The following is a 22,247-nucleotide window of genomic DNA, read 5'->3' as shown; positions in this document are numbered from 1 at the left end:
AAAAAAAAAAAAAAAGATATAGTGGAGGTTGCAATACCCGAGTGTCTTCCTTTTACTCAAGCAAGTAGGTTAGATTATTTGTGGTAAGTCAAAAAGATATGGGCAAAAGGGGACATAGACAGAAAATTTGAGGCAATTGGATGTGATCAATTTAAGTTTTTGTGTCAACTTGGCTTGCTGTTCCTACAGCTTCACGTCAGAGGGGTCTACTACCACCAAAATAGGAGAGCCAGAATTATAGTGCAGTCCCTGCACTGTGCAGCTTTCAGATCCAGGGGAAGATTGCTAACACGACAAATGGAGATTTCCAAGGAATACTAGGCCTACAGAAACTGAAAGGAGACAAGGACCACCCGCCAGATCCTACTAAGAGAAAGCCTTTCACTAGATCCAACACTCTGAATTTGGATTTCTATCCTAAACTGTGAGATAATAACTTTCTGGTTGTTAAAGAAATCCACTTGTGGTATTTCAGCATTACATAACTAAGACAAAGGGTAAGATATAGAGTAGGCACTATGGAAAAATGACAGACCCCTGACTTGGAGAAGTAAAAACGCTGCTGTAATGGCAATGAACAGTCCTCACAGAGGTAAAATGGCAAAATGTCATAAATACACCAATTCACTCAGTTCACAAAAGGGAAACAGAGAGAGAAACCATGAAGGAGTTAAAGACAGAAGGAGAATGTTAAGACGCTTGAATTTTATTCTGTACATTCTAGAAGCTAAAGACAGATTTGGAAATAGAAATCATATGATGAACACAGATTTTAAGAAGATTATAATAGCACTGATGGAAAAAGAAAACAGGGCAAGGCAATCAGTTTGGAATCTCTCTCATTAATTACATGGGTGTACATAATTCCTTGTCTCTCCTAACTGTAGCCTGTTGGTATGATTGAGGTTTATAAAGCATTTGGATGCGTAATCATATTGTCATTGTTGTTAAATGCTATTGAGTCATTTCTGACTCACAGTAATCCTGCATAAGGTTTCCAAGGAGTGGCTGTTGGATTTCAACTGGGAAACTTGAATTTAGCAGTCTACTGCTAATCCTACAGAGCTATACCAAGACTCCATTCACAAATTAGTGAATATTTTAGTATTGTTGTTGTGTAGTGCTGTCAAGTCAGTTCCGACTCATAGCGACCGTGTATAAGGCTTCCAAGAAGAGGCTGGTGAGTTTGAACTGCCAACCTTGTGGTTCAAACCTAAGTGAGTCCAGTGCTTATCATACAGCACCACAACAAAACTCCATATTCTTAGTATACATTTGAAGAAATATGTGTTAGTATATTGTATACTTTTACATATTTAAAATATACTAGTATCACTTTCAAGTTCAGTCTTAGATTTCATAATCATTCTATAATTCACAATTTAGTAAACATTACTGTCTACTATGTACAAGAAACAACCACAACAAAGCATAGTTTAAAAGACTGACACATATCACTATTTCAAAAAAATGTTTTCTAAACATGAGGTTACTTCAAATTTATTTGGCAAGTCTTCATTGGTACTGTCTCAGGTTATTTATATAGAGTTAATCACTTTATAATGTCTTTAATGTTTCCATCTCAAAATACACACACAAACAGGTTGCTAAAAATGGTGAGAGCTAATAAAAGGTACATGTGGCTATACAAGTACACACAGCCCCAGAATTATTTGACTATGTGCATAAACAAGAAATCTCCTCCATTTTCTATTTTTCTTTTAGTTCAGAAGGTATATTGCTTTTTATGCCCTCAAACTTCATTTCCTCAGTATGTTACCAAGGATATTCGTCCTGAAGGACTTCCTTGGCAAATTAATACATCTTCCAAGATAAACTGCATTCAGGAGAGGGAAAAAAGGCTTCGGAAAAATTGTGTAGTGTACCTACTGTAAAACTCATAATCATCATGACACAGCCGGATTCTCAGATAGTATACAGCCTTGATTCAATTATAATATGAAACCAAGCAGCTTGGGTTACAAGTATGCACTATGGTCTGGAAAATTTGATTCTTTAACATCCTACTAAAGTGTTGTTACTTAGTAAATAATATCTAGTAAATTTAGTTGACTAATTTTGCTTAATTCAATAATGAGAAAAATACCTATCTGACAGCAAAGAAATGACAGAATCCTTCTACATTAATACAAACAAACCCATATAATAGAACATATGAACTCTAAGTGTGGGTAAGCAATTACTATACATGTTCAAAAGCAATAGGCTCTGTTCGATCTAGCACCTTTTAACTTTACACAGGATTTTTAAATTGCAAAATGCCACATCAGATCAATCCAAATATAATACTATTAAAGAGGATGTGATTTTTTTAGAAGTAAGCAGACATCCTGTTTAAGTATCAGGTTTGATTGCAATCTGAAAAGTCATAGTATGTAGATTAAAACTGGTCAGGGAGCCAGGGTAAAGCTGGCACTGTAATTGTTCACAGAACAAACAAACTTACATTGACTACTTAAGACAGAAGTTGTTTTTCTCCAAGAAATTAAGTGAATCTTGTCTTCCTTGCCAATTTTTTTTTTAACCATTTAAAGGTAAAGACTGATTAAATATTTAACTGAATTAGTGTCTTAAAACTAACTATTTTAATATGAAAGGAAAATAAGAAAATAACTTTTATCCCACTAATGATCTAACCACACTTAAGCATAATGTGTATTCATAATATTTTTGTCCTAGGTGACACATTACACTTAAAATATAGTATATGAAAATTGAAAACCTGTGTTTTTACCCTGACACAATATATACTGTATAAATGACTTTCTAATATTTCCATATTTATATAGTTATTACCATTTTAATGTGGCCTAAGGGGTTTGTGATCAAATTCTAATATTAACATCTAGATAGATGAGGAAATTAAAAGCCAGTATAAAAATATATACTATTTCACATATATCACTAAATTAAATATCAGCACTGTTACAGAGAGAAGATTTCATGTTGTATCTTCACATATTTTGTAGGATATAAATCTTACTTTATTTTTGAATACCATAATAAATAAAAAAACAAGGATTCTTTTGTATGACAGCAAATGTCATATTAAATTATATAGCTATATAATAATAAGATAATTTGACAACTAAAATGTCTATCTACTAATTGTTTCAGACAAGTGTTACCTCTTATCTCAGTTTGAAGGCACTTATACTGGATACATACCACAACTCCAAATTGTTCAGGCTCACATAGGTCATCATATTCACTCTTCAGCTGTGCTAATTCATTGAGTACCTTCTGCTCAGGAAGGTGTTTTACAAGGTTCTAAAAAGAAATTAAAGAACAAAAGTTCAGCATTTTATTATTATGGTAAGAAATTAAACATACATTAACATTCTAAAGGCAACAACAAGGAAAGTAGAAAAATGTCTGATTGTGGTACTGTAGTAGTGCAAATTATCCCCCTCCCACCATGAAATGTACCTACATTGAAATACAATGAAACATGAATATAATGTATGATACAGCTTTATATCTATAAATTATAGTACACAAATGTTAAATAAAATGACCACATAGGAGTAAATGGCACTCCAAAATTGCCTAACCATCTGGCCTTAAACGCATAGAACAATATTTTAAGCTTTATTTCCTATCATGATAGTCAAGCCATCTCAAAAGTAAACAAGGAAGTAACACTATTCAGAATTAGCTCAGATACATTAATAATAAAAAGAAATCAAATCAACTATTCAGTATTACAAAACTTGAAACCACTCCTGGCCGATATATAAGTCTCTCAGTATTTACAATGTTCGCATTCAAGTATGCATTGTATCGTTACTTTTAATGGAGTACAAAGAAAAAGTGATGAGGTGTGTGGCATATTCCAGTTTACTAATAGAATTAACGTTTTTCTACGCTTTGTTGTTGTTGTAGTTCAGTGCCAACGAGCCAGTTCTGACTCATAGTGACACTGTATACAGTTTCCAAGGAGTGGCTGGTGTCTTTGAAGCGCCATAAATTCAGATACAGTTTTGGTGTGGCGCTGTGGGTTAATGCACTGGACTGCAAATTCAGTTTGAACTCTAAAATTGGCGACTCAAGCTCACCAGCTTTCCTCAGAAACCCTTATAGGGTCATTATGGATCAGAACCAACTCGACAACACTTAACAACAACAAGTCTACAAAGGACTCCTGGTGTGGTTCTGTAGGATCAACACTGGACTGCTAGCTGAAAGGCCAGCACTCGAACCTACCAGTCATTCCTTGGAAAACCTATACAGGGTTGCTCTGAGTCAGAACCAACATGACAGCACTTAACAACAATGGATTTCACTAGACATGATAAGAATATAAGCTTGAAATAGAGATGTAAAAAGTAAGGCAAGCAACTTATAGCAGACATCCCGTATAGGACAACTTGGTTATGTCCCCTGTAAGTGCCCTTTTGCTCTACCTATTTATTGTTTCTCTTCTCTCATAAAATTTTGCCTTTTCCACTAAGCTTTAGACCTGCAATGGCACCACCTGTAGTCGAAATATTTTAAAGTATCATGGATATAACTAAAAATAGATCTAATTGGTTGAAACTATCATCAAACATTGTTTTTCTTAATTGTTATCATTTCCTCTTATGGAATAAAAAGCTAAGTAAAAATAGAAGTATTGTTTCCATTTTACAGAATATTTTTGATAAGAGGAAATTATGCCATGCTTAAATTTTTTTTCTGTAAGTGAATTTTCTGTGAGATATATAAAGAAAAACAAAGATTCAGTTTGAACAACTTAATATATTTTAGTATAACAAATCTCAATTTGATAGACTGAAAAAAATACTATAAAAATTACTTTTAAAAAACAATCCACATATTTCAAACTCTGGATCTCAATGGTAAACATTAACTCTGAAAAAATAAATATGGACTAAATGAAGTTTACAGTAGATTTCTAATTCAAAATGTAAAACTTTTTGTTGTGATTTTCTCTTGTTAAGTCATCTTTAGAACATTGGCTCGCCAATGGTAGGTGACATATCTTTTCTTTCTCTATTCAGCTACAAGAAACATTTAATGCGGTCAGTGGGTTCAGATGCATTCTGATTCTAAAGACCATTGTATGAATGAGTGATAAGCTTATACAACAATGCTTATTAGGTTCCATTTACGAAAAAGATACAGAATAAATCTGACTCTTTCAAATGTGTGGAAGACCACTTTAATGAGTCACATATCTATAGAGATAAGTGGTTAAGGTAGTCAATGTCTAAAGAAGTCAGATTTTAATTTTATATACATACTAAACTTTGTAGACAAAGATGTAGTTTAAGATCAGAGTACAATATGGGTTCATGGTCATACATCTCAGGACTGAATAGGATGTATAAGATGACACAGAACATATTCCACATTTCTTTATGTATTTATCAAAAAAAAAAAAAAAAAAAACATGAGAAAATAATATAGGCATGCAAGATGCTGCTTAAAACTAGTATGTACACATTCCTAGGGAGTAGCCTGAAGTCTGGTAGAGTAAGATATCTCCTGAGAGAGAAAACTCAACTGTCTAAAAGAAGTTAAGTATCAAGCAAACAGACTTAGTCCAATAAGAAAGACTATAATTGGGAATGGTTAAAGTAATTCTAAGGGCAGTATTTATGTTCCTTAAAAAGGACTGCAGGCTGCTCTGCTTGTCTTTTCAAGTGGACATTTCACACCTCAGAAGATTCTGGATGGGGATATCAGGATTCCACCTGAGATCTTATACACTGCAAAGGCTCCGCAGGAAGGCTTTCACTGGGCATTCTAGCCCCATTTTATTTTATTTATTTTTATTTTTTAGTATGTGGTGGTTTCTTTTCTTTTTAAACTTTTTATTATGAATTAAGTAAAGGTTTACATTCAACAAACCATACACTTTGTTTCATCTCAATGATTAAATCCCCTTCCTGCAACAACAGTTATCCTACTTTGTCACTGTGGTTCTCCATTTACATCTTTTTTTTTTTTTTTAAATAAATGTTTTATTGTGAATTGTTTGATAGTCTATATAGGAGAACATTAGTTTTACATTCATTCTATCATCTATTGTTTCACTGGCATATTTACCAACCCGTCCATGAATCCTCACCCAACCAAAGGGTGTACCCTGTAAGCCTGTACCCCCCTGCCCCCCACCACAGTCCTCAGCCCCTTTCCCTCTCCGGATCCCGAGTCCCCAGCCACACCATCACTCTACATCATCTTCTCTGCCTCCATCTCAGGCCTCTCCGCTTCTCTGGTTAGGATTCTGCTCTCCGCTTTTCTCCATTGATGGTCCTAGGGTCCTCCGCTCCTAGACTGAAAAGTGAATCACTCCCCTCCTTGCTACAAAATGTCCACCTTTAGATTTCCAACCCTCACAATCAGTCCTGTTAACAATTATTCACTATTGCATCACAAGAAACCCATCTGTATTTCCTTTCATCAGCCCTTCCTGGACAGGCTGGGTACTATTCACTGGAGAGTCTACCTTCCACCACGCCCTTTGGATCTAGGTTCCCTCTTTTTTTTTTTTTTTTTTTTAATGTTTTATTGTGAATTATATGATAGTTTACATGAGAGAACTTTAGTTTTACATTCATTCTATCGTGTATCGTTTCATTGCCATGGTTCCAATCCCCTCCATGCATCATCAACCGACCAAAGTGTATACCCTACAAACCCGTCCCCTACACTCCCCCCCCACCCCCAATTCTTCAGCACACAGTCCCTCTCCCTCTCTGGATCCAAAGTCCCGAGCTGCTTCATCACTCCATGACATCGTCTCTGCCTCTATCTCAGGCATCGCTGTTTCTCTTGGTTGGTTCCCGCTCTCGGCTCTTCTCCGTTGATAGTCCTAGAGACCTCAGCTCCTAGACTGGAGAGTTAATCACTCCCTTCCTTGCTATAAAACGTCTACCTTTACATTTCCAACCCACACAATCAGTCCTGATAGCAATTGTTCACTATTGTATCACAAGAGACCCATCTGCATTTCATTTCATCAGCCCTTCCTGGACAGGCTGGATACTATTCACTGGAGACTCTACCTTCCTCCACGCCTTTTGGATCTAGGTTCCCTCTTGAAAGCTTGTAAGCCAGTCACTTCTTACCTCTGTGTCCCTCCCCCCATTTTGGGTAGCCAATGTCCAAGTTGCCCATCCCTGTCTACCCTTTGTGTGGAGGGGTTGGGAATAGTTCTTACAGCAGGGATTTGTTTCCTCTTTTGAGCTACTGTGTTTATAGGTGTAGGTCATGTTTATCAAATTGTATCAGATGATGCCTTTTTCCTCTTCTTTCCTCTTGGGGTTGAGCTCTGTTTATCCAGTCATTGAAGCCAGGTCAAGTGGGTATCATCTGCCACTGTGGGTGTTCTTGCGTCTGTCCACCCTCTTTTTATCGGTTGGCCGCCCCGCTCTCCATTCTATTCCTCTGTGGCTGTGTCCTTGACTCTGAGGCCATGAGTCCCCAGGTCTTGCCTCGCTGCTGGCCGACCAGGTCTCCACCCAGATTCACAGTAGTTTACTGAACGATGTAGGGGTTAGCTGGCCACTTCATTGATGTTCTTCGGTCACTTCCCCTTCTGAATGTTGTGCGGGGTTGCCAATCAAAGCGTATATTTCCCTTGTGTCTTAGTCTTGGAAGAGAATTTGCACTGAGAGGACCCGACCACTTGCCTTGATGTCTCCTGGGCAAGCAACCTGCAGGTTCTTGTGGTAACAGTCGGACTGCCCTTATTGTTTTGTGTTTTTCTGTAGGTCCTTCTTTCAGGAAGTATCTTCTGGTTTTCTAGCTGCTCCTGGCTAGTCTGCTTGTCCTTTCAAGTGGAGAATTTCCCGTCTCTGAAGGTCTGGATGTGGTTCGGGCTTCCACCTATTGTCCCATGTAATGCAGCGGCTCCTCAGGAAACCTCCTTCACTGGACACAGTGTAGCCCCATTTTAGGTATTCCAATCAGTTATAGGCAGAAGACGGGTCTAGCCCCATTTTAGGTGTTCTAATCTGTTAAAGGCTGAAGACGGACTTATAAGCCTTCTATAGTGATGTTACTGGCTATTCCTTTCTCTCCCACTCAAGTGTCTATTTTACAGTAGTAGGCAAGGAAAACCAAGATTCAAAAGACAGGCCAGCATCTTAACATTATTTCCCATCTTTTACCCATTCAAACTATGCCTCAATTGCTGTATCTAAGAATCCTGTTGTTTCAAGGTTGAGCATATATCACTATTTACCTCTGTCCCATTTAGCCAATGAAACCCTGCCTAAATGTTCTCCCATCTGTCTTGTTCTTCCATCCCCCTACCCCTTCTTGTGTATTGCCCCCAACAACACCCCCACTATCATTTGTCTATTCCCTAACCTGTGCTCTACCTTCCCCTCCCTCCCCTCACCCCACACCCTACACCCCTGGTAACCAACAAAGAATTTTTTTTTTCCCCTTTAAGTGTGGGTATTTTTTCTTAAGGTTTTACAATAATAATTTTATGCAGTATTCTTTTGTGACTAATTTCACTCAGTATAATATCCTCAAGGTTCATCCATGTTATGTGGTGGCCTGGAGCACCTAGAGGAACAGAAGATACTTCTTGAAAGAAAAACCAGCAGGAAAAATTTAAAAAAATAATAATGACAGTATTATTGACTACACAAGAACAAGCAAGTTGTTCGCCTGGTAACCATCAAGGCATGCAATCAAGTCCTCTCAGGACAAACACTCTTCCATGACTGAAACTCAAAGGGAATACACGAGCAGACATGTAATCTTGCTGGTCTTCTGATAAGGGGAAGTGGGAGAAAAAAGAGCAATGAAGCTGTGGACTAAGTCTGACCATGTTCAATAGACTCTGGTCAACATGGAGGGAGACCCGGTTGGCCAGCAGTATATTGAGACCTAGGGACTCCTGAGCCCATGGACAGGGCCATAGCTACTACAGAGGACTAGAGTGGAAAGTGAAGTGTCCAGCTGATATGAACTATGGGAAGATGCACAAGAATGCCCATACTTGCAGATAGTACCCATTTGATCTAGCTTCAATGGCGGGATGATCAGAACTGGACTAGAGAAAGAAAGAAGAGGGAAAAAAGTGTAATCCACTACAATTTGATAAACTTTACATGTAATTATGGATGTAGTAGCTTTAAAGAGGGAACGAATCATTACAGCAAGGACCGTTCTCACCACCTCTGTAGACAGTGTTGAGTGGGATGGGCAACTGAGACATTGGCTACTCAAAATGGTGGGGGTGGGGGTGGGGCGCTACAAAGGCAGGAAATGACTGGATTACAAGTTTTCAAGAGGCAGTTTAGTTTCAGAGGGTGTGGGGGAAGGTACAATCTCCACTGAGTACTTTCTAACCTGTCTAGATGGAGCTAGTGAAATGAGATGGGGATAAAACTATTGTGGTTTGACAGTGAATAATTGGTATCAGAACTGATTGTGAGTATTGCAAATGTAAAGATACATGTTTTGTAACAAAAGGAGAGGAATGGTTGATCTTGCAGTCCAGGAGCGGAGGACCCTGGGAACATCAAGGGACAAAAGCAGAGTATCGGACGGATCCAGAGAAGCAATAGCAACTATGCCAGAGATGGAGGCAGAGAAGACATGGAGAGACGGAGCAACTATGGACTCTAGACTCAAGGAATGAGAGGGGTTGTGTGCTGGTGGCTGGGTGGGGGAGTGGGCAGGAGGAGGAGCAGGCTTGCAGGGTATGCCATTTGGTTGTTTGAATGGTTATTCCTGAGTAGTTCGGTGTATATATAAAAAAAATTCCCCCCCAAAAAAGAAAAACTGGGATTGAAAGCAAATGCTGGTGAATGATGATGCATGGAGGGGATTGTTGTAATCATTGCAATGCAATAAAATACAGTAGGATGAATGTAAAGCTGACGTTCGCTCATGTATAAATAATCACTCAATTCACAATAAAAACTTAGAAAACAAAAAGTAATCCACATCCAAATAAACCAAACCCTAAAATTCGCAAATTTCTGCTTTTTCAAAGACGTACAACCTGAGAAACCCTATACAGGGTTGCTATGAGTTAGAACCAACTCGATGGCAATGAACAAAAAGAAGAAGAGTCACATTTGGGAATCAGTTACGTTACAAAAAAGGGGAGAGGGATAGAAAAACATTTATCTCTATGTTGACACAGAACCTCTGAAACCCTTGGCACATGGAGAACTTCAGTAGATCCCCAGCTCTACTCCCTATTTGCCATTGAGTAAGTAGTGCTCCTCAGTGCAAGGGTTCAAAATAGGATTATGAGCAAGAACCCCCACAGCTACTATAGAGAAGGATTCCTGGCATGGCATTTTAGGATCAGCACTGGACTAAGTACAAAAAGATTGGCAGTTCAAACCCATCAGCTGCACCTCGGGAACCCTATACAGAGTCGCTATGAGTTGGAGCTGACTCAATGGCACTTAAAACCAACAACAACAACTACTACTATGAGAAAGCTACTTAAAATTTATTCCTGTGATAATTGCAAAATTCTGAGACCCCTAAAAACATTTAATGTAGGGTTTTGGAAGAGAGTTAAAGAGTACTGCAACAACAGCTAAAAGCAAGAGCAAGAAAAAATACATGTGGTAGAGGTTCATATTTTTATTAACTTCTTATTGCCTAAGGACCCTGCACTTTATAAATTTTGAAGAGTTTTTGAAGATAGGTGCCTTATTGATACTACACATGCTTGTTGTTGTTAGGTGCCATCAAGTCGATTCCAACCCATAGCGAACCAGTATATGGTTTCCAAGGAGCACCTGGTGAGCTTGAACCACCGACCTTGCACTTCAAACAACTTTGAAGTCTGACGCATTAGCCCACAGTGCCACACCAGGACTTCTACACATGCTTAAGTTCCCTTTAACATCAACCCAAAGATGCGTTCATAGTTCAGATACCTTCTAAACTATATGTGAAAATTTTGTGTGTCTGTTTTTTAATAATGGAAGAGGAAACACATTATAAAACTTCAAGTTACAATGCAGATTCTGACATACTATACATTTTAAGATAAATATTCCATAACAACTCAAGCACAAGGATTTCCATTTCTCTGTCCCCCTGCTGCTGCTTACTGCTGAGCCTCTTCTTTCAAATATTTCAGGATCTGTATTTAAAAGATCAATTCTGGTTCTGTATGAAAGTTTCGTCCTTGAAAATGTCAATGAGCTGAAGTTTAGGAAGAAAACAACAAAGAAGAAAGCACTAACTATGTCAGCAAAGGAGCAGACCATCTTTTGCCTTTTGTGCATCACAAATTCACTTTCTGATGACTGTCAATGTTTTCTGTAGGAATTTCTTCTAATAAACCACAGGCTTTTGACTACTTTAAACTTCTGCAATTACTCTGTAATACTTCCAAAACTGTATTTCCTTTAAATGTTAATTGCACACTTAAAGGTTAGTTAAGTGAAGGTATTGAACCATAATGCCTTTTCCTACTTGCCAAAACATAACCTTTCTTTTTTGCCCTATATCTTATTAAGCCATTTTAGTACAAGGAGAGCTGAGTGAGGTAGTTTGTGTTTTAAGTTTATCCTTCTACACATGAATGGATTGGGATCAATATTTCTTTTTAAATATCTATGCAGTATAACTTTCATAAATATTGACAAATATTTAAATTTTTTAAAACTCCAAATATGAAACAGTTTCTTCCAACATCCAGGCTAATTTCCATGAGATTAATACTAACCATTTAGCGTGGTTAGAACTCTTGATCCCTAAATTATTATTATCCCAAATTTCTCCACACTATCATATGGAAGTTATTAAACTGTTGTGTGAGTGTGTGTGTGTGTGTGTGTGCGTGCATTAAAGTGGTCTTAAATCATGTTCATGTGTTCCTATTATTTTGAGTTAAAAGGTGAACACTTTCATATCAGGCGCTAGAGCTACATTTATTCTGTGTCTTACCCATCTATTCAGTCACTATGTATTGACTTTCTGCTGCATGAAAGCAAACATATTAACCACTGGAGAGTCTGCCAGCGGTTCCGAGGGAGAAAGATGAGCCTTTCTGCTCCCGTAAAGATTTACAGCATCAGAAACCCTGTGCAGGATCACTCTAAGTCAGAACCGACTCCACGGTACTTAACAACAACAACTACTGGATAGCACTGGTAGTTAAGTGCCATTGAGTCGCACACAACTCCTAGTGACCCAGTACAAGATTTCTGAGAAGTGCCTGGTGAGTTTGAACTGCCGACCTTGCAGAGTTTGAACTGACGACCTTGCAGCAGCCTATTGCTCCTTGGTATACTTCAACAAATCAATCGAATGCCTTAAGAGCACAAAGGGAGTTTCCCAGATATTTATAATACATTTTTTGTCGGGACTTCCCTCTCGTCCTTACTTCAGTTCTATTGATTTTGGGATGCAGACAGATAGGAGTCTCCATAATATCATCTGACCTGATTTTAGACTTGTTAGCCACTCACATGAGGCAGTTCCTTGAAAAAAAATAAAATAACCCATCCATCCCTCCATGTCTCTCTCTCACACACATATGTCAGACTAACAGGTTCTGTTTTTATAGAGAACACGAAAATACTCATTCTTTTATGGGTAAGTGCTGTTTAGTTGATTCTGACTCATGCCAACACTGTATAGGGTTTACGAGGAGCAGATGATGGGTTTGAACGGCCGACCTTATGGTTATCAGACCAGTGCTTATTCTACAGCACCACACCAGGACCCCAGGACAGCTATACTATTTATTTAATTTAATCAAAAGTTAATCTCTCTGTTACTATGAAGATACTTTGTAGATATGCTTAAAATCTAGAAAATCAGTTGAACTTGAGGAGCTTGGTGGCATAGTGGTTACAAGTCGGGTTGCTAACATCAAAGTCAGCAGTTCGAAACTGTCAGTGGGTTCCATGGGGAAAAGATGAGGCTTTCTGTACTCATAAAGATTTACAGCCTCGGAAACCATGCGCAGAGTCAATATGACTTGGAACCAACTCCACAGCACATAACCACCACCATCACCCTCGGTGGGTCTTATAGAATCAGTTGAAGGCAGTAAGAGAACAAAGATGAGGTTTCCCACAGAAAAGGCATTCTGCTTAAAGACTGCAACAAAGTCTAATTTTTTGGTTTGAAAACTCACCATAATAAAGAACAGTAATTTAGAAAAATAGGCAAATATGCTATAGTCACATATAGGAAGAATAAAGTATCTGGAAAATAATATCTCAAAATTTGCCATACAAGTTAAGCAATTTCAATCAAACACCCTAAGAGAATTTGGGGGCTATCAGAAATTGACAAACTGATTTTACAATTAATGTGGATGAAAAAGAGTAAAGAATAGTTAAGACATTCATGAGGAATAAGAAGGTGTTTCATTATGTTATATATAAGATCGCTATGAGTCAGAACAGAGCTCACTTGACGGTACCTAGCAACACTCGTCTACCAATAGATAAATAGGCAAACAAATCAGAAAAGGACCCTAGACTCAGAGCAATGCATACTTGAAAACACAATGAGTGACAAAGAAAATGTTTCTTAAATGGTTGGAAAGTTCATTTATATGATACATAATGCTGAAACAATAGTTATTCAAATCAGAAAACAATGAAACTGAGTATTTTCTACACAGTACATAAATAAATAAATACCTAAGCAGATTAAGCACTTAAAGATAAATATTAAAACCATGAAATCACAATAAGATGTAAGATTCCTTTAAAATCTTATATGAAGAAGGGATTTCTTATATCAGACACGAAAACACAAAGCCTAAAAGCAAAGCCTAGCAGATTAGACTTTAAATGTAATGGGCCTCAAAATTACTAATAAAAAAGACAGCATGAAAAAAGTAAAAAGATAAGTAAGTAAAGAAGAAAATATTTACAATACATACATAGCAAAAAATTTACCATTCTAAAGATAGGAACAACACATATAAGTCAACAAGATAAAGAAAAGAAACACAATAAGGAAAAAAATAGAAAATGATTCAAGTAAGCAGTTTATAACAATTGTCCACAAATGGTTAGAAAGGTGCTCAACTGAATCAATAATCAAGAATATGCCAAGTAAACACACAGATGAGATGCTTTATTCTCATCTGCCAGATTGAATCCAGCAGCACATCAAAAAAGATGATCAAGTGGGATTCATATCTGGGATGCAATGATGCTTCAATATTTTTGAAAAAATCAATGCAATTCAACATACAAATAAAAAAGGAAAAGAATCACATGATCATATCAAAAGATTCAGAAAAGACATTTGACAAAAACCAACAGCCATTCCTGATAAAAACATTCAACAAAGTAGTAAATGAAGGGAAATTCCTCAGCATAATCAAAAGCTCATATACAAAACCAACAGCTAACATCACTCTCAACAGAGAAAAACTGATAGCATTCCCTTTGCTAACAGGAACCAGAAAAGGATGTCATTTATCACCACTCCTGTGGCGTTGTGGGTTAATGCGCCAGATTGCAAAGCCGTTTGAACTGCAAGGTTGGCGGTTCAAGCTCACCAGTCGCTCCTCGGAAACCCTGTATAGGGTTGCTATGGGTGGGATCCGACTCGACGGCACTTTAACAACAACAACAACCAGAGTAGTGAAAATATACAAGTCATGTAATATATTAAGTATTGTACAATATACAATGAGTTTCATTCAACCTTATCACCACATAAAATAGCCTGGGAAGCTTATAATAAGAATGGTTTTAATTATTTGTTTGGAGTCAGGACAAGGCAAAATTATTATTCCATTATTCCTAAATAAATCTAATACTCATATACACAAATGAGGTGGAAAATCACTACTTTATAGAAAAGAAAATTTTCATAAAGTGGTTTTAGGAATAAAAATTGGGATAATCACTCTGGGAAATATTTTGGCATTGCTTGATAAAGCTTACTATGTATAAAACCTAACTATTTTATACTTAAGTCTACAGACCTAGATCTTAACCTAGTACTAGTCTTACGTTAAATTGTATTTGTAATCAAATGGAAGCCTAGCTAACCACAGAAAAATCTACATCCATAATTTAAATCAATAGGCTGGTGGTGGGGGTGAAGATTCTGTATTTCTAACACATTCCCATGTGACATACAGGCTCCAAGCTCAGGGACAACATTTTCAGATTCACTGGGAGTAACCCTTCAACGATTATAACAAGAGCATGTATCAAAATATCACTGACATTTTTACTAGCAGCAATAATAATAAAGATAGCAATAATCATCACAAAGATTACAAGAAAACAAGAACCTAGGAACAACACTGAAAGGAAAATCAATGAAAGACTCATGGACTATTCATACCATGAAGCACAATGATGTTGTTATTGTTGTTGTTAACTCACTGTGAAACAGTTCTGACCCACAGCGACTCTATATAAGGTTCAAAGGCTGTGTATATTTCAGGGAAGAAAAGCCTCATCTATCTCCATTGGAGTATCTAGTAGGTTCAAACCAATGACACTGTGGTTCACAGTTCTGTGATTATCAGGGTCACTGTGTTTACTATACTATAGCAAACTATTTTTTTGTCTTAAATTTTGCTGTAGTATAGTCAAACACAAAATCCGCATTCAAATTTACTATGAAATAGCATACAAAAGTATTATCTGGCCCGAGACACTGAGACTCTAACAGGTACAAAAAAAATAATAAAATGGATGAATCTCAAAAGAAAAAGTGAAAACTTTAGTAGTAGAAGAGAATCTGTGCTTAGTATGATTCTACTTATATGAAATTTTAAAAGGCAAAAACTCAAAAACCATATACTTTGGTGATAAATTTCTAGTGTTAGAATTGCAAAGAAAATCATTGGAGGATCAGCCTAAGTCTGACTAGTGGTTTCTTCAGAGCAGGAAGATGTACACAGAGAGGCTTCAAAGGTGTTAGTAATGTGGGCACACTGATTACATTTTATAAATACTATCCTTTGAATTGTTCATATACAATCTGATATAAAAGGAGTTTCAAGATGATCACATTGCAAATCTAATTCAAGTGTGACTTCTCAGAAATTGAGACTACTCTAAGAGAGTTCACCTTGTTGGTTTAAATTTTCATAGTTTGCGGCATAATCTTCTATTCAACTGTTCCAATTAAATATTGATTTCTTTTCTTAAGGAAATCATAGGAATTTTTCAATTGCTCACCAAAATCTACATAGTGAACACTTCACATTTGCAAAGTTCAGACACACTTCTTGGTTTCCGTTTGCACTATAGGCTAAATTCATCAGTTTAACACTTTTTTTAAAAAAAGGAAAATAATGGTTGGCATGTTCTAAAATCTACGCATGTGCTACCATGTGCTACTTCACATATGTTCATTTAGAGAATCACTGAGTTTAATGAGACAAGAGGGAAACAGACATGAGATAACAAATAAAATAGATGATCCTGAATAACTCTTAAGCTTAGACACTAATTTGTAGCATGAATGGAAAGAAGCCAGTTAAACAAAAATTGAAGAAATCCTACAACAAATCACAAAATTAAATTTGATTTGAACACTCCCACTGCAAATCTGCATACAAATTCACAATGAAACAGCAAACAAAAGTATATTTGGTGGAGGTGGGGCTTGATGGAGGATAGGATAGAGGTACAGTGAAGTTCGCCATCAGAAAACCACAGAATACCAGGCGAAGCGGGTTCAGGACAGAGCTCCAAAATTCTGAACCACACAGAAATGAATATTTAACAAGTTTGAAGGCTTATAACTAGTGGAACTTATACTGGAAGTAAGAAATCACATACTTTTGAATCTGCCAGGCTGAGTGACCTGGAGTCTAGCTGACATCTTGTGCAAGACCAAACGGCAAGACCAAGTGGGGGAGCAGACCCACCATGGAATAACACCACGGATACCTCGGAGCTAAAGTGGACAATATACGTTGTCGGTTTTGTTTTGTTATGATTTTATTCTATATTTTTGGTATCTGTTCACTGGCCCCTCACTGTTTGCGCACCTCCATTCTGGAGACTACATGGAGTGCCTGAGCGAGTAGGCACCCCACCCCCCCCACCACTGGTTGGTTCTTCTGCCAAACATGTGCACAGATACTGTCATCCCAAGAGCCAGCCTTGAACTGTTTTTTAATAGGGAAAAGGCCAGAACAAGAGATGTGGAGAGGAAAAGAGAGTTAAAAAACAAAATACGCCAAAAATTAAATTAAATCCTGAGGTACAGCATAACAACTAACAGTGGCATCTTAAAATGTATCAGGTAGCTGTAAGAGGACATTAAAGTCATACTCATACTAGGATACAGATTTTTTTTCTTCTCTCTCTCCTCTCCTTTTTCTGTGATTATAGACTACAGTATCTAATCTACTTTTTGTTGTTCTTATGCTTGTTTTGGTGATTTTTTGTTTTTGATTTCTTGGGGTTTTTATTGATGTTGCTGTTTTGCTGTTTTATGCTCCCCCTTTTACCTTTTGGTGGACTTTATCTCTCCAAATATTACCCAAGAAGAGACAGAAATTGCTGCCATATTGTCAAGCTACAATAACATTCTATAAAACACCAAAATCCATGCAAGAACCAATACCAACTGCCATGTACCAGGGAGGCTGACAATACTTGTGAAAGTTACTCTGAGGCAAGCAATAATTAGAGAGGAAAGGGAAGCCCATTGCCTGATCACATCTGCCTGGAGGCAAGCATAAAGCATAAAACATACAGAAACACGCACTTAATAATTATTAAGGCGACAGATAAACATTAAACATGTCCAAGAAGCAAAAGCAGATGACCATATCAGCACATGTCCAGAAACAAGATAAAATGCCTGAGACAAATGACCTAGAGGTAGACGTGGACTACATTCTGGAAGGAGGGCCAGCCTTGGAAATACTAAAGAAGGAATTTAGAAAAATGATTATAAAATGTTTCAAAACACTTTAAAATAGAGTAGAGAAAAATAATGAAGAAGTCAAGAAAGCACTACAGACACAATAAAATAAGATAGATGTTTTGAATTGGAAACAGTGTTTCCAATTCAAAACATACAGAAAGAGGTCCAAACGATCAATAAAAGAATATAAGAAATAGACAACACACTGAAAGGGCAAAGGAGTAGAATAGAAGAGATGAGAGGCAGAACCAGTGAGCTGGAAGACAAATCTCTCAATACTACTAAGATAGAAGAGAAACATGAAAAAAGGATTAAAAAAAAATCTGAAGAAGGTCTAAGATTCATGTTGGACAACATGCAGAGGAATAACTAAGAATTACTGGCATTCTAGAACAGGAAGAAACATACAAATCCACAAAGGAAATAGTTGAAGAACTTCTGGACGAATATTTTTCTAACATCTAGAAAATTGAAAAGATTAACATACAAGAAGCTCAACGAACCCGAGGAAAGATAGACCCCAAAAGAAAATCACTGAGACATATCACAATCAAGCTCTCCAAAATCAAAGATAAGGAGACAATCTTGAAATCAGCTAGGGAAAACAGAAGTGTTACATACAAAGGCAAAAAGTCAGATAAAGCTCGGATCTCTCGGAAGAAACTATGCAAGCAACAAGGCAATGGGGAGACATATATAAAACCCTAAAAGAAAGAAAAGAAAAAAAACCATCAACCAAAAATCTGTTATCCATAAGGCTTAAAGGAAACTATCTGAATCCCCATGAAATAACAAAAGCCTTCAGTAAAGCTAATTATGTGGATTATAAGAAAAGACAATAATACAATAACATTGCTGTCCTTCTTCACTTACATGATTTTAAAAACGATTGCATGAAATAGCCAAAAAATTGCATTATTAGTCCTATAACATATAGAAATTAAATATATTTTACAAGAAAAAAAAAAAAATCTGTTATCCAGCAAAGTTATCAATCAAATATGACAGTGTAATCAAAACCTTCCCCAATAAACAGAAGCTACAGGTTTTTGCCAAAGCTAACCGTGCACTACAAAAACATCCTAAAGGGAGTTCTGTGGATTGAGAAACAAAAAGACCAGACGACAACCAGAGATTGATATATGTGGCTGCACCTCCCAGAACTAAATTGATAGAAGGAAGAGTCTACAACAGAATAAAACTATAAGAACAAACTAAGAGAATCTGGGAGGTCAGTCTATGATCAAAACAATCACAATGCAAAAGAAGGTAAACACATAGGAACAGAGATCCAGATGGTAAGAAAGTCAGGTAGATTACAGGATAAAATAGACTACACTAAATGGAGGGCAAAGTAAATGGAATATAAGGTAACTTTAAAGAAAACTAACATTTCACAAAAACCCAAGAAAATGAAAATCCAAGAACATGGAAACATTAAAACTATGACGAAATTCACAAGAAAGAACACAAAAAGCATGAATTCGGCAGAGGAGGACACACTGAACAAAGAAAGCAGACCACCACAAAAAGACAAAACATAATGGCAGCAATTTATCCATACCTATGTGGTGCTGTGAGTTAATGCACCTGACTGCAAAGCCGTTGGAACTGCAAAGTTGGTGGTTCAAGCTCACCAGCTGTGCCTTGAAAACCCTACCCAGGGTTGCTATGGGTCGGAACCGACTCGATGGCACATAACAACAACAAAAATTGATGATTACATTGAATTTTAATGAAATAAATGCACCAGTTAAGAGTTAGAGGGTGGCAGAATGGATAAAAAAAACAAGATCCTTCAATGCACATCTAACAAACAGATTGAAAATCAAAGGATGGAAAAAAATATACCAAGCCAATTGTAATAAAAAATGAACAGAAGTTGCAGTACTAATCTCTAATACAATAAATTCATGGCAAAAACAAGAATAATACATAAAGATGGACATTATCTCATGGTTAAAGGGACAATGGAACAAGATGACATAACCATAATAAATATCTATGCTCTCAATGAAAGAGCTCTCAAATATATTAAGAAAACACTAATAGATTTGAAATAAAGAAATAGATGAATCTACAGCATAGTGGTTGCGAACTGGGCTGCGAACCGCAAGGTCAACAGTTCGAAACTACCAGCTGCTCCGCGGGACACAGATGAGGCTTTCTGCTCCTGTAAAGATTAACAGCCTCGGAAACCCTGCACAGGGTCGCTATGGGTCAGAACCGACTCAACGACACTTAACAACAACAACAACACTAATCATGGGCAATTTTAATACACAGCTTTCAAAAATGGATAGAACAACCAGAAAGAAACATGACAAAGACACAGAAGAACTAAACAACACTATCAGCCAACTGGAAATGAAAGATGTGTACAGAGCATTCAACCCAACAACATAACAATACACATTCTTTTCCAGGGCACATGAAACATTCTATACAATAGAACATGTCTTAGGCAACAAAATAAACCTCAATAAATTTGTAAATATTAAATACTACAAAGTACCTTTTCAGACAAGTGTGCTATCAAATTGAAAACAACAATAGAAAGACCGAGGAAATAAAATCAAGTACATGGAAACTGAATAAACCCTCATTGAAAAGCTGCTGGTAGGTTTGAAGGGCCGATCTTGTGGTTAGCAGTCGAGAGCTTATCCTACAAAGCCACACCAGGTTACATATTTCATTAAATCAGCTGCATGAATGTAGGACAACTGAAATTCATCAAAAATGGAATGGAGAGAGGACTTCTAGCGCTTCCGTGACCAGGAAGCTCAGGTAGGGCTCCGGGGAAAAGGGGCGGAATCACACATAGGAAACCTCTGTCTAGCAGACATAAAATCTTATATTTCAACATTCTGAACCCGTTTTTTTTTAAAGATCAAATTGCTGAGGAATTACAGGAATTTTGAGCTTTTGCCTGCCTGCACAAGGCTCCCACTTCCGCGCCCGTGCTGGCAAATGCCTCTGTCCCCTGCAGACCTTGAAATGCAGAGCTAGAGCAACCCCACTTAGAAGGCTGCATTTCCAGAGAAAAGGAAGCATAAACTAACAAAGCCGAATAAATAGAGAGGGATGTCGGCGTGGATATCAGGAAATTCGGGGTACCCACAGTACAGAGAGACTGAGAGAGGCATCTTTTACATCATCAAATACAGACACAACCTACCTGCAGCCATTACCCCCAGCCCTCTACTGCCCCAGCCTAGACCAGCCATCTGCCAAGCTGTCGAGGGTCAGGAACGCCCAAGACACAGGCCCGTCCACTGAGGCCAAGGCGCTCCCAAGGCCCAGATACTCCCACTGAGGCCAAGGCCTGCCCTGAGGCTCAACCCACCCACAGACTGGTCACAAAGGCCCAGGCCCAACCAAGGCCCAAATTGCCTAGCCAGGTCGTGGAGGCCAAGGGCCCGAGGCCCAACCCGCCACATAGCCCAGATGCCAAGGCCCAGTGCCGCTGAGACCCAACCTGCCCTCAGCCAGGTCCCCGAGCCACAGGCCCCCCGAGGCCCAATCCGCACAACTGCCCATTAAGGTCCAAGCCGCCCGATGCCCAGCTGCTGATACCCAGGCACCTGAGGTTCAAACCACCCGCCCGAGGACCAAACGGCCCACCGCCGAGGCCCAGGTCACACTGAGGCCCCAAAAAAGTTACTCTGAGTTAAGCAATAAGGAGAATGAAAAGGGAAGACCACATCCTGATCACATACTTAATTAATTATTAGGGCCACAGATAAACATTAAACATGTCCAAGAAGCAAAAGCAAATGACCATATCGGCATATGTCCAGAAAAAAGATAAAATATAAAAGATAAAATATCTGAGACAAATGAACCAGAAGTAGACCTTCTCACCATGCTGGAAGGAGGGCAGGCCTTAGAGATACCTGAGAAAGAATTCAGAAAAATGATTAGAAAATGTCTCAAAACACTTTACAATGGAGTTGATTATAAAATGTCTCAAAACATTTTAAAATGGAGTTGAGAAAAATAAGGAAGAAGTCAGAAAAGTGCTACAGGAACAATCAAACAAGATAGATACAGCATTGGTAACAATCCAAAACCTACAGAAAGAGGTCCAAACAATCAACAACAAATGGCAGAAATAGAAAGCTCCCTGAAAGGGAAGAGGAGTAGAATAGATGAGATGGAAGGAAGAATCAGTGAGCTGGAAGACAGGTCTCTCAATACCACTAAGATAGAAGAACAAACCCAAAAAAGGGTGAAAAATTCAGAGGAAGGTCTAAGATTCATGTTGGACAATATGAAGAGGAATAACGTAAGAATTATTGGCATTCCAGAACGAAATGAGTCACACAAATCCACAGAGGAAATAGTCGAAGAACTACTGAAAGAAAATTCCTCTAACATCCTCAAGGGCGAAAAGA

General features: G+C 37.8%; 1 protein-coding gene across 1 annotated transcript in view; it reads right to left on the bottom strand.

The window, feature by feature from the left end:
* Nucleotides 1-22,247, bottom strand: part of DIAPH2 (diaphanous-related formin 2) — a 1,391,152-nt gene that overhangs the window by 725,026 nt on the left and 643,879 nt on the right. The window contains exon 20 of the mRNA XM_006872015.1: nt 3,190-3,291. Within this exon, the coding sequence (XP_006872077.1) occupies nt 3,190-3,291 (102 nt within the window). The remainder of the gene's footprint in view (nt 1-3,189; nt 3,292-22,247) is intronic.

The sequence above is a fragment of the Chrysochloris asiatica genome, unplaced genomic scaffold, assembly GCF_000296735.1.
Source record: "Chrysochloris asiatica unplaced genomic scaffold, ChrAsi1.0 scaffold00180, whole genome shotgun sequence".
NCBI lineage: Eukaryota > Metazoa > Chordata > Mammalia > Afrosoricida > Chrysochloridae > Chrysochloris > Chrysochloris asiatica.
The sequence above is the reverse complement of the archived record's forward strand: the minus strand, read 5'-3'. Positions and strand labels throughout refer to the sequence as shown.